We start from the raw sequence: 14,590 nt of genomic DNA on the forward strand, positions 1-14,590 counted from the left end.
CCGAAACCATAAACCTCCTAGGAATAAACACAGGCAGTAAACTCTCTGACATTGCTCCTAGTAATATTATTCGTGATATATCTCCTTGGGCGAGGGAAACAAAAGAAAAACTAAACAAATGGGACTACATCAAAATAAAAAGTTTTACACAATAAAGGAAACCATCAACAAAACAAGGACAACCTACTGAAAGGGAGAACATATCTGCCTATGATGCACTGGTAATGAGTTAATATCCAAAATTTATAAAGAATTCACACAATTCAAAACCAAAAAAAATAAACAATCTACTTAGAAAATGGGCAGAGGACCTGAATAGGTATTTCTCCAAAGAGGACATATTGATGGCCAATAGACATATGAAAAGATGCTCAAGGTCACTAATCATCAGAGAAGTATAAATTAAATCTACAATGAATATCACGCCACACCTGTCAGAATAGCTATCATCAATAAATCAAAAAACAAGTGTTGGTGAGGATGTGGAGAAAAGAGAACCTTCGTGCACTCTTGGAAGGACTGCGAATTGGTACAGCCACTATGGAAAACAGTTTGAAAGTTCCTCATAAAAGAAAAAATAGAACTACCTTATGACCCAGCAATTCTACTTCTGAGTATTTATCCCAAGAAATCCAAAACACTAATTCAAAAAGATATATAAACCCCTATGTTCACTGCAGTGCTATTTACAATAGCCAAGATATGGAAGCAACCTCAGTGTCCATCAACAGACAACTGGATAAAGAAGTTGTAGTACATATACACAACGGAGTATTACTCAGCCATAAAAAAATGAAATCCTACCATTTGTGACACTATGGATGGTCCTAGAGGGTATCATGCTAAGTGAAATCAGAGAAAGATAAATAACATATGATCTTACTTATAAGTGGAATCTAAAGAACAAAACAAACAAAACGGAAACATGCAGAGAACTGACGATTGCCAAACAGGAGAGGGACTGGGGTAGCTAGGTGGGAAAAGGTGAAGGGACTAAGAAGTACAAATTGGTAGTTTCAAAATAGTCATATGAAGTACGGCATAGAGAACATAGTCAATAATATTGTAATAACTATAATAGGGCCAGGTGGGTACTAGACTAATTGGGGAGATCCCTTCATAAATTACATAAATGTCTAACCACTATGCTGTATACCTGAAATTAATATAAAATAATACTAAATGCCAGCTCTAACTGAAAAATAAAATAAAAATAAAAATAAAAGTCTCATAGTGAACTTTTACTCCAAGATTGATGGCTATATTATAGCCTCATCTTGGGTAAGTGGCTCAGTATTTATAGTTACCAGAGGAGGATGAGAAAGAGCATTTGTCTCACATTTCCTAGAATTAAGACTGTCCTAAAGGCCTGTATCTGGAATCCAATTTGAAGAAAATGCACTATGAGGGAGACTCTTATACTGCCCTATCACAAAATCAACTAGGGGTTAAGCAAGGAAGCAGCCATAATCCAAACTCTACTTTTCTAGATCTCAGAGAACCTGTTAAAGGTAACCTGATAATACAAGAAAGAAATGAACTTTATTCATCATTTTGTGGAAGCTGAGATTTAAAAACCCATGTTTAATAAATCTAATAACAGGATAGAAACTAAATTTATTCTACATAGTAAAGTTCAAGAACTCAGAGACTCTAAAAGAACAGTCTTAACCTTTGTCCCATATTAGTAAACTGAAATTTTGAACCCAGAATTTATCTAACAATTAGGGATATTTAACCAGGATTTTATGATTGACTGCATAGTTACAAGTAGCTTTTCAACCTTTTATAAGCAAACACATCCAATCATTATAAAAGTACAGCAATTACATCTTACTGATATAGGAATGTATAGAAAGACTTGGGTTTTGGGTTATTCTAATCAAACCAAGGCTTCTCTTTTTACTAATTATGTATCCTTGAGGAAGTTTCCACTTCCTCACCTGTTAATTGCAGGTAATAGATTAGAACTCTATTATTACTAGCCCTGAGAGAATGCAAAATTGGATGTATTAAAGACTGGTCCTTGTCCTCTCACCTTTTCCACCCTTCTCTGAAAGGGAACAGACCAAAATTCTTACCTCCTAGGAATGTAGGGCAGATAAAGGAACTAGAATATAGGATGGAGATATTGAGGACAAGGCCTGGCAGAGGGAAAAAAGGCGGGAAACAAGAGCCCATTAGGGCAGCAGGGAGGCAGATGTACTCTCCTAGCCTGATCATGCCTGGATTGGGCCAAGAAAAAGAGCAGCCCCAGGTAACAAAGAGGTTACTGGAATCACTGGAGTTGATTCTTCCCAGTCAGCACTAATTATCCTATTAATAGTTAAAACAGAGCAGACATCTACCACCAGGTGATGCCAAACTTTAGCCAGGAACAGGTTGTGTTTGCATCAAATCGCCTGACTCCCAGAACTTACTCCAGAACTCACAGCACACACAGGCTGGCTCCAGATGTTTCTGTGACTTTGCAAGAATGCAACACTGCATTTTACATGTTTTAACTTTTTGTACCCCACCTACTGTGCTGTGCTGTGGTTTTACCATATTGATTTCCTCACAGGGATGTTTGGCGTGCTCTAGGCCAGAGATAATGAAACATAAGGTGACTTAAATCTATAATTTCTCCTAGTCTATATTTGCTCCAGTTACGCCCAAAGACCAACAGTGCCAGAAAGACAGGGACACATGGCCTAGCTATGCTGTGTGCTCTTCATGATTTCCACACTATCGCACCATCACTTTTTATTTGCCTGTGTGCCAGGTATTAGTTAGCCATTTTGTATACATTATACACAACACTTACAACAGCCTTTCAGGTATTTGTCCCCCATTTTACAGGTGAGGAAACTGAAGTTCAAAAGTTTGTGCGTACTTCTCTAGAATATACTGTGTGCCCAGTTTCTGATATATGAAAACGCATTTGATCAAAGAAAATGAGAAAGACAAAACTTTCAATTTTGTTCACATTAGAAACAAAAGTGAAAGAAGAAATGCATCTTACCGTTAATTTTTTTTTTGGGGGGGGGGGACTAGAATCTTTATTTAAAGAATGAATATTATCAGAATGCACATTCTTGAACTCTTTTTCTCCCCTTATTTTCAACTGAATTTAAAAAGGGGGGAATCCCATTTCAGTTTCTAGAGAAAAAGTTCTACTTTTATGGAATAATATTCCCATCTTCAGTATCATGAATTTTTCAGTTCTCATTTTGTGTGATTTTAGAAGCAGCTCTAATTCTACTTGAACATTTAAGAAGCATATATCCCAAAAAATACCCAAGTTTTAATCCAAGGCTATTCCTATGTCCAACTCCCAAAATTTAAAGCTTTTATCACATGATGAAAGTGAAAAACAACAAAACTAGGGTAAGATATGGATACTGAGGAATCAACAATGCTCATTCATTACCTAAAAGATCAGCTCTCAACAAAAAAGGTGAATGAATAAAATTCATGTCTTAGCAAAATTACGAATAATCACATAATCTTCAGAGCTGCCTATCAACATCTAACATGTTAATTTTAAATCTGAAAGTACTAAAGATCTACTCCACCTTCTGATACATCACAAAAGCACTGATAAAACTAAGCAAAGAGCTTGAAATGGCTCACAGACCTGGTTTCCCAATCTTCTTATTTGTTCCAATAAATATGTCTGACTAAAATTCAATATAAAAGAAAATTGCTTTGAACTTTCTAAATGCTACATTGCTGTTTAAACATGCTTTTATTACATATTTTAAAACCTTTGGTACTAAAGCGCTAAAATTTGTAGTCTGCCATGACCCCAAAATTATTCTTCTGACTTTCTTGAAAAAATAAAATGAGTCCCCTATCATCTTGAATTAATTTTGTTCCTCCAGTGAATCAATCACACTAATTTCATCACATTTATATTAACTCAATTCTTTGTCTAACTTGTTATGATTAAAATTTTAATTTTATAAGATACTGGCCATTTCATCTGATTTCATATCTCTGATTTTACCAATAATTTTACTTTTATTATTAAAGGGAGAAAACTTGTAGTAAAAAAATTAACTAGTTTTATAATCTTAAATTACTAAGAACATTTTTTCATCTCTAAAATGAAAATAGTCTATGGCCATGCTACCCTGAACAAGCCCAATCCCGTCTGATCTCAGAAGCTAAGCAGGGTCGGGCCTGGTTAGTACTTGGATAGGAGACCACCTAGGAAGACCAGGTGCTGTAGACGTAAAAAATTAAAAAATAAGGGATTGTAAGCTGACGAGGTCCTTGCAATCTGTGAGGTCAACCAAGGATTGCCTCGCCTAAAAAACAAAACAAAACAAAACAAAAAACAAAAAGCAAAAAAGAAAAAAGAACAGATAACATATATTAGGCACTTTCCATGTCCCAGGCATTATCATACTTAATTCTCATGATTCTACAATAATGGCACTATTATCATCCCTCCTTTACAAAAGAGAAAAGAGTTGGTGGGTAATTATTTGCCCAAGTTGCACAAGCAAGTAAATGACACAGTTGGGATGAAAATACTTGCCATGATTATCTCCCAGAGCTTATTCTAATGACCAGCTGGTACAAAGGATATGGAGTCTTTATGAGTTCTAAACATGTGTGATTATCACTGAAGGTATAACAAATTATTCGAGAAACAAATAATTTCTAATATATGAGGTCAAAGACTAACCCACAAGGAATATTTACTCCTCCTTAAGACTGAACCGACCATGTATCAATACTTCAATGCTCCTAGGACTATCTCACCAAAATAAAACTAAATCATATTTTAATATGTGTATATTATGTGGGACAAAGTAAAAGTCTTATTAAATTCAAGACACATTATGTTGATTACTCTCCAGATCTATTAAACCCTATATCACTTTGACATGGAAGAAAATTGGTTTAGTTTGTCATGATATCTCAGAAAGTTCTATTGATTTTTACTTCATTTTCTGTAGTTTTATTAGTTGTAAAGAAGCTAAAAAAAAAAAAAAAAAAGACTTGCCTTTTACTAGGAGAGAAAAAAAGATCTTATATAGGATTTAAAATAAAGTACATCAATGTTCTTGGTGATATATTTTATTCTTTGATGGGTACATTTGAATGAAGGTATGAGGATAATGGTAAAGGAGAGAAACAGGTAAGTAGAAAGGGAACTATAGGTTAAAACTATGTGGTGACAGAACCAAAAACAAAGATTGGCTATCAGAGCCACTGTATTTTTCTTTCTCACATTTTGAGTCCATGTGAACCATGAGTCTGAAAGGATTTTGTGCAGGGGACTTTAAAAAAGAACTCACTGAAAGAATGGTCTTACGTTTATAGATCTTGATTTTTCTTCCACCAAGAGAGCTCTCCGGATTATTTTGGAGAAAGAGAAGGACGAGGAGGATGAAGACAAAGATGAGGATGAAGGGAAAAGGGCAGAGGAGGAAGAAGGAGAAGAGGAGAAAGAAAAACCTCCATGGGTTATCTGTGCATTGAAGTTCTGAAGCCAGTGCAATGAGGGGAAGCTGTTAGATGAGAAGAGAGACTTGATTGCTAAGTAGAAGAATGTCTACTTAGGAAACAAGGCACAATAGCCAGATCAGTCCTGACTGTCAGTGCAGGGAGTTTTCAATCTCTCCTGCTGGAAGAAGAAACCCTATACTATTTAACTAAGCTAAGATGTGCAAATGCTGTTTAGCAAACCACTCAAATGATCTACATTAAGCACACAGGAGATGTTAGCAATCAAATCCAATGAGCCCCAGTCAAAGTTCATTCCAAAGTCATCATCCAATGAGCCCCAGTCAAAGTCCATTCCAAAGTCCACGGTGTCTGGCCAGTTCTGGCCCCCAGCTCCTCCGATTTTAGTTACTTCAGAGTCTTAAGATCCCAGCTAAATTTAGAAGTCACAGAAAGCAAATCTGCCTCGTTAGCACATCTCCCAGAAAAATTTTCTTCCTCACGTTTACTAAAAAACTTTCATGATGGGTACCGATTAAAGTGATTTTATCTTTGATTAACTCATTTATCTATTTTACATATTTAAAATGATTTTTATTTGCAGATTTCAGATATTCAAATTTCAATGTCTTTTCACAGACACTGTAAAACCAAAGGCAAAGCATAAATGATTACATAATTCAAATATTTTTATATTAGCTATGTCAAAAAAAATAGACTAACAACTTTTATATCTTACATTTGCTGTTTAATGTCATATTATCTTCTACTACTCCATTTTATATCACAAAAAAACCTCCCTGTCCAAATATGCCATATGCGGAATATAATTTTTTTCTTTTAGGTTTCCTAAATTTTTTCAAAATATATTGTGCATGACTGGAAATATACAGATCTTCTTCGAATGATATATAACATTTTAAGGATGACAAACTTATAAAAACATACTTTCAAGATCAGTACAGGTATTGATATGTATATTTGTATTGGTTTTGAATAGTAAACATATACATGACACCTGGCAACATATATATACATATCTCTACTGTCCATGCCATTCAGATAGCATACACAGCTAAGCTCACGAGTGCAATACCCAGAACAATGTCAGCGAACAGTAGGTGTTCTAATATTCACTGAATGGATAAACATAATTTATTATCTGGAGGTATTTTCACTAGACCGAAAACCATTTGCACTTGACAGTTCAGTCTTACCCATGTCAAATCAGCCCCATTCCTCAACATCACTGCACAATTATTACATGTTGAAATGCAGGTCTGAGGGCTTAGGAAAAGAAATTCTTTGAAAGTGGAAGTAAAAAAAGACTGAAGCAGGTGAACGACAGACATAGCATACTTGTAGCTAAAGGCCCATATTTAAAACAATTTCTATTCAACTCCATTTTGCCAACATGATTTCATGTCCTGGATGGCATACAAAGGTAAAAGGAACAGGAAGTAATAGGTACAGGAGATAAAGGCCTCAGGCGACTGAAACAAGTGTACTTGAATTATAGAAATTCAGTTTATATGGGTTAGAATTTTAGACATATCATCCTAAATAAGGTAACTGAAACACAAAGGCAAAAGAAGAAAAAAATAACACAGACTTTGCAGAAATAAAAGAGCTTACCTGCTTTAGAACTTCAACTAAAACTAAACAAAAAATGAAATCTACTGCTAAGTCTCTCCTTTCAAGAAGATAATCTCTTTCACGTTGTTGTTCATCCCTGAAACAATACCAAATTCGATTGTATTAAGACTATGAATTTTAAAACAAATATTGGTTAGTAGTTCATGTTACTTACTGAGTTCCTAACGTGTATAATGTCTTATAGCGAATGTTCATACTAGCTTAATAACCCAACATATATATATTATATATTCTCACGTTCTTTCTTTTGTACATTAGCAATTTATACACATATTCCACTATTATATCTGTCAGAAATTAAACCTAACCTAAAAAAACTAGAAAGAAAAATATTTTAAATTTCATTTAGAAAATCTAATACTGTTCCATACTTAATTTAAATTATTTAATTAAGAACTGAAACAAAAGTAATAACTTTTCTGATGAAAATACTGTGCCAGGTATCTTTCTCACGAATCTAGGTTGAAAAATCACAAGTGGCATCTACTAAAGTCCAATTCTAAACCTGAACACAAACAGATGTTTTACCGAAAGCCAAGCTCTCCCTGGAAAATTTGAAAGAGGAAAAGACAAGTTCTAGGATCTGAACACTAAGAAGGGTCTCGTGAAAAGTAACATAGGGTATTGGCAGTCTTCCTGTATCACAACAATTGCTTTCCTTCACAAACCACGTGAATAGGACCTTTTCTGAATATCTCCTTAATTTCTTCTATGACTACTAAAGCTCCTCACTGCACTACTGAAATACCACTCCTGAAATTCGGTTTTGCGTGACTAGTCACAGTAGCAAGTACCGCAGGGCTGCACTTCTTTTAACTGGTACCTTCTCCCGATTTACATTTAAGTATGAACTATCCTCTCCCCTTACTTCATAACAAAATAATCAATGTTTCTGCTTAGAAACCAAACAATAACAATCTTCATTTGATAACACTATCACCCTCTTCATTGGAAGGGCTTTGATCCCAGGCAGAACAGTGAAAAATGAGCTACTTACCCCTTAGATTTTGTGCTAGATCGAGGCCTATACTCATAAGATTCATCTTCAGTTCCATTCTGGCGTCTGTACCAGTCAAACAAGGTGCGAAGTAAGGAAGGGAGACAGTGCTCTGCTACTGAGCTCATAGAGCTTATCAACTGAAAATACAAGATATTACCAGAAGATAAAATACCACATCAGAATACCACACTCCGAATTCTACCAGCAATCACTTAAAAATAATTAACATTTCTAGAATAAACATAGGTGAATAAACATATTAACAAAGTAATAAATATGTTTTAAAATTTTTGAAAGTGCTAAGGATATACAGCCAAGTAGTAAAGTGGGCTAAGTTTCACCCACTATTAAACTTTACCCAAATCCATTCAGTTAAGCGCAGAGGCTTTCCTTTTTGCCCGCCTCCATGTGCTACTCACTTGTGTAGAAACATGACCATCAGTAACACCCCTGATTATACACATGGGTACCTCTGGGAGAACTGTTATGTATAACATGAAAAAAACACATCTACTTCCTTCCCCTGGCCAGTTCCTCTCTCCTCATGTGAACAAAAGGTTCTAAAATGTTGCCACTAAAATGAAGAGACGTAGAACAAGACTCTTATGTTAAAAGTGTGGGAAAAGCTCTAATTTACTCTATACTGCTATTATATAGAACAGAGAATTATAATTACATAATTAGTGATACAAATAAAAATATTAGAAATGTGTTGTATACAAGCTTTCAAAGCTCAGAATATATAGAGAGCATAAATGGACAGATAATGGGGTGGGATAAACAACTGCAACTCAATTTGAGGCATCTCTGAAATCATATGAATTGTAGGTGAATATCAGATTCATTTCATGAATGAACTCAACTGCCTAGAATGGTGGTAAGGGGTATACTAGTTACCATGAGCAGGCCCTAAGATCACTCTTCTTGAGAATCCAGGAAAAGAAACTTAGAAATTCTTTCTTCATAAGAATTTCTATATCTGATTCAATCCATTGCTCATAAAATTAATATTTTTAAATCAGCATACAGTAAAACATGCTGGAAAGTGATCCTAGAGCGCAGACGTGGAATCACTAAAAAACTATGGGTTGCAGGAATACTCAAGGTCCCATTTGGTTCTCTGACTATAGGAATTATTATTTAATGAAGATAAATTGATACCTCTAGGAATTAAAATTTGAATTTTCATATTTTATGTTCTTCACATAACTTCAGAATGTATTTCATCCAGGAAAACAGAAAAGAATAAAACAACTTATTTGACTGTGTAAGCTGTTCTCTTTTCCATTATCTCTGCCTTCTTTTAATCATGGTTCTATTAATAAATTACTATAATTTGACAGACAAATAGATTCTAATATAGGGAATTAAAGTAAAACGAGATTCTTATTTTATTTAACTATTTTTAAAAATTTAAATTTTATTAATGACTGTTACTACTCAAAGGGAGAATTTGGTTCATTGTTAATAAAGAAGGAAAAATAAAACACCATCTGCCACTGTAAATAAATATTAAATATTTATTTAATATAAATATTTAATATAAATATTTATTTAATATAAATATTAAAACAGTTTAAAGCACACATACCTTTTCATTGTGAAAAAAAAATCAAGCTTTGAGGCATGATCGTTTATAGTTTTATTAATCATTAATATAAGAAAATAGTTGGAAATTTCCCTTAAAACCTTGTTTAATAGGATTCCAAATTCTGATTGTACATTCATTCATTCATTATTGAAGTGGAATTCAAGACATAAATAATATAAATACTCTTAAAATAATCTATGACTAATACATTAAAGATAATTACTTAGTAACAATTAATTCCTTTGTAGTGGCATTAAAATTTGAAAAGCATTATATAAGGGGATCCTATTATTACTGTAACAGAGAACTAGTCTTCCTATTCATGGTTTCTTCCTAGACTAATGGTTATATACTAAGTGTATGCATCTGAATCACCTAAGGAGCTATTATTGTAAAATGGAAGTGCCAGAGCACTACTCTTGGTGATCCAGATTCAGCAGAACTGAAGTGAGATCCAGAAACAGTATTTTGGTGCATCTCTACCAAAAAATTCTAAACAGTCATCTTTATTTAATCAAATAGACTAATATGAACTTCTATTTCCTAGATACATGATTATGAGAAAAGTATCTCAGGAATATTAGATGGGAATAGAAAGCTGATCTGGGTTATTGGTTTCTGCAAACAATCAACATATAATAAAATAATTCTTGAGCAAACATAATTATGACAAAAATAACACTTCATCAAACATTTAACCTCAGCAAGAGGAAAGAATTAACATTAGAGAAATACCACAATTTTTAGATATTAGTAATCTATATAAAGGGGATTTGGCAGGGCGGTTGCTGTATATCTTCTTTTCAAGCTTCTTTTGCTTTCTGACAGAGAGAGTCTACTTGGCCTTTGCACAAGCACAGCTAGAAGTACAAGTGTGAAGATGGGATGTAGTTAATGCCTCTTGAGGCAGCTCTCAACTACTAGGAATGGGAGCTTCAGACAAATGCCCTAGCACCCCATTCTTCAGACATACAATTATACAGACATTCTGTATAATTCTCAGAAGTGGAATGAAGCCCCAGGGTCCACAGCAGTGACCTCTAAAATGCTCCATGCTGTCAGTTCTTCCTCTCCTCTGCTTCACTCTCCCAAGTCTGATCTCTGGGATCACTTTCCAGGACCAAATCCTGATCTCCAGCTCTGCTTCCAGGAGCGGGTGGAAAAGGAGGGAAGCAGCCTGGATGCTTCTATGCAAATGTTCTGAGAGCCCCAACAGGAAAAAACAAATGTTAAAAACTGTAGGGGCTGGTATGCAGGAAAGATTGAGGGATGTAACTGGAAACTTTCTGAGAAAATTTAAAAGGGCACGGTAAAGAGATTAACAACAAAAAGTAAATTTTTTAAATGCTAAATGAACAGAACTAAAGTTCACACCTCATTCTATGAACTATAAAATTCACAGTTCCCAACTCATTCCATTTGTTTGTTAAAAAACAAACTACCAGTTAATTCCAGGCTGAATCTAGTGTATAAAGAGATACAGGATCACTAAACAAACTAAAGGAATTTCTTAATATTGGCTATATTTGGACCAGACTGTTAGGACAAACATTTTCTTTTCAGGAAAAAATATTCCCCCCAAATTGGCATACCTGGTCAAACTGAAAATCTTCACCCCTCTGGAGAGATCTAGACAAAGGCTTCTCCTACAATTAAAAAAATATATATATATATACATAGAATATTAGAAATCCTTCATATGATAAACAGTTCAGATTTGTGAGTTGGTTTTGGTTGTGTTTTCATTTGTATTTAGATTGTTTCAAGAAAGGTTCTGTTCTGTTAATTCAAATGAAATTTAATATAATTAGTTTAACTTATTACTCATAGTGTGATACTTTTGCCAGTCTTTTTACCTACTTGTCCTCCTTGCTACCCGACATACCTAACTTACTGAATATGAGATGTCTTGACTATGTTCGAACATATTTTGATTTTTTTGTTGAGATTTTTTAGGATGCTTTTCTAAATTTTCGACATTGTGCTTTTTATCTGAATTTCTATATTAAATATGTATCAGAAAAATAAACGCCATCCTTCTACAAAAGAAACTGGAATTTAGAAATATGTGTATTTTAAAGCCTCTATCCAACAGTGTTCCAATTTCCTTCTCTCTTAATTAGTCTTCATAAAAATAAACTTACAAATGTCTATACCACTAAAATATAGAAATTCCTAATCTTACTATAAGAGAATCAAGTTTCTAAGTTAAATGGGATCAGGAAAACACCTGAATTCCATAGTACTTTACTTTCTTAATAGGGAGAAGTTTTTGGTATGTCCTTGGCATTTGAGCCCTCCTACGCTAAGTACACTTCGGTAATTATCTTGCAGAACTAGTCTTATATCTCTAAAACCAAACTATACACCATCCACGTGCAAAAAGATGATAATCCTGTATAAGAATATATATGCCTAATTAACTAGCTCCTAAATCTAAGTAATACATTAAGTCCCATAGAACAATGTTTCTGAAAGTATGATTTGAAAAATACTGAGCCAAGGGGCCTTTACTATCCTAATATGAATTGTGTGTTAAAGGGAACGGGGATGTTAGGGGAGACAATAAGTGGTTTCTTTCCAACTTATTTGACTTATTTGATCCCTCTTTTCACTGTAAATATTAAAGATCTTCAGTAATATTTTGAAGAATCCTGATCTAATTAGTTTATTAAGCACACAGCACATTTATACAATAACGTAATATCCAAGAAGGATAAAAGAGGACAAATAACCTTTTCAGAAACACATTGTGTCTTATACTTAACATTTTTCTTTCCTCAAAGGTTTCTGAAGATTTGACATCCTTGCAGAGCTTTTCCTAAACCAAGAAGTAGAGATGGACTATTTTTTTCCATAATAAAAACTTCAAAAATGATTTTTGAATGCAAAAGGAAGTCACATTACCATCAGTACAAAACCATAAAATAAGTGCACTGCACTAAAGTACTAATCAAGGACTTTGTTAACCTCTCAGTTTGATTACAGTGTGGTCGAGGATGCCTTAATCATTGTTCAAGCAGGTGTACTGTCTTTCAATAAGAGATTTTAGAAAGACAAACCAAAATGTGTTTATTTCTTCATTATCGCAACAACTGAAGAGAATACAAGTTATTTTCTATATTCACATACACACAAACGCAGACTTATGAACAAAAATATTTATTGTAGCATTTTTTTCAGTCAATTACCAAATTGAGGTAAGTCCCAAACTACCTCTCCATAGAGACTGGTTTAAAAAATATAGATATATAAATATAAATATAGATATTATTGATATAGATATTGATATAGATATATAGCACTTTCTTTTATTGAAATAATATTCAACTGTTAGAAAGAATAAGACAAATTTATATATGAGCCAATATCGAAAAATCTCCAATTTACATTGTTAAAATAAAAATACCTAGGTAAAAAAAAAAAATACATATATAATCCTCCTATTTGTGTTTTTTTAAAAAAGGTGATAGGTGTTACAAGAGATGGATAAATAACAGGCATGAAAAATGGTAGACTAAAAACTGTGTGGACAGTGATTATCCTGATTAAGAATGAAAGAAAGGGTAATTATTTTTATTATATAACCTTTAGAATTATTTTCACTTTATACAAAAATTATTTCATGATACTATAAAAGCCTAATAATAATTGTAAGGCTCACAATCCTTTATATTCTAATTTGTTTCTTTAATATAACTAGCATATATGTACAGAGTAGCAACAGCAACAAGTAGCTTCCAGAAAAATCAAGACAGTTTATTGAAAAGATTTTGATAGCATAACAGTGATACTGAAATCCCACAATAATTTGCAACTAAAGATGGAATTCTTGGGGGGACCAGTCAAGATGGCATAGAAGGTAGATTCTGTGCACGCCTCCTCTCGTGACCACATCAAAATTATAAAGAAACGACAGAACAACCATCACTGAGAGTCGCCTGAGGTATGGTTAAACAGAAGCCCTACGACTAAGGACAAACATGAGAGGTCACCTCAAACTGGTAGGAGAGACAGAGACATGAAATGTCTCAGTCCTACAACCGCGTGTGGCAATAGAGAATTGGCAGGTTTATCTTGGCTGCAGGGCCCTCTCCCCTACCTGAAGAGAGAGGGATCCCAGCCCCACACTGGGCTCCCCAGCTCAGGGTTCCAGTGCTGGGGAGAGAGGTCCTCACAACCTCTGGCTGGGAAAACCAGTGGAGATTGCGGCTGAGTGAAACAAAGGGCTGCAGGAGTTGGCACATGTTCCTCTTAAAGGCACCACACCTGAGTTACTTGCTGATGGACTCACTCCCTCTGAGCTCAAGTACTGGGACAGCTGCTCAAGGAGTGACAGGGACATATGGGGAGAGACTGAGTTGTTGAGTTTCACGGCAAGGGCTGGAGGGGTGGCTTTCTCGCCAACCAAAGTACTTCCAGTATCCACTGTTCCTCTGTTGAGCCCTCCCTACTCTCAGCATGAAGACAAAGGCAGCAACCATATCTGGGTCTCCATCAACCTGCATTAACACAGGTTGCTCTGCCTAGATGATTCCCTGAGACTCTACCTCTCCCAACATGTGGGCCTACTCAAGCTGCCTCCAGTGGTTTATTCCATACCACTGACCTGTGTTGGCTCTTGCTACAGACTTTCCTAAAATCTCTCAAAGGCTCACAAAACCCAGAGAAGCAGCATCTTGCCTTGGAGTGCCCTGTACTTCTTGCTGAGTAGCTCCAAGCCCCTCACTACTGGCAGCCGGCCTCAGTTATTGGTATGGCCACTCAAGGCAACTATAAGCCTAGCACAGGTAGCAGCCATTGTAGATTGCTTGGTGACTCTTACCAGGTTACTCTGGAGGTGCACAGGCTGCGGCTAAATCTGGCATGCAGCTAGACCCCTCTCAGGAGGCCCTTGGACC

The 14,590-nt window shown here is 35.0% G+C and overlaps 1 protein-coding gene and 1 pseudogene across 12 annotated transcripts in view; one reads left to right on the plus strand and one right to left on the minus strand.

Moving 5' to 3' along the window:
* The window catches only part of FRYL (FRY like transcription coactivator), a 272,059-nt gene that overhangs the window by 115,901 nt on the left and 141,568 nt on the right, over positions 1 to 14,590 (minus strand). For all 12 annotated transcript variants that reach the window (XM_025040241.1, XM_025040244.1, XM_025040245.1 and 9 more), the window contains 3 exons: positions 11,282 to 11,335; positions 8,096 to 8,235; positions 7,078 to 7,174 (listed from right to left, as the gene is read on the minus strand). In XM_025040241.1, coding sequence (XP_024896009.1) covers positions 7,078 to 7,174; positions 8,096 to 8,235; positions 11,282 to 11,335 — 291 coding nt within the window. The remainder of the gene's footprint in view (positions 1 to 7,077; positions 7,175 to 8,095; positions 8,236 to 11,281; positions 11,336 to 14,590) is intronic.
* Positions 4,101 to 4,219, plus strand: LOC112471622 (annotated as a pseudogene).

This window comes from Pteropus alecto, unplaced genomic scaffold (genome assembly GCF_000325575.1).
Source record: "Pteropus alecto unplaced genomic scaffold, ASM32557v1 scaffold57, whole genome shotgun sequence".
Taxonomy (NCBI): Eukaryota; Metazoa; Chordata; class Mammalia; order Chiroptera; family Pteropodidae; genus Pteropus; species Pteropus alecto.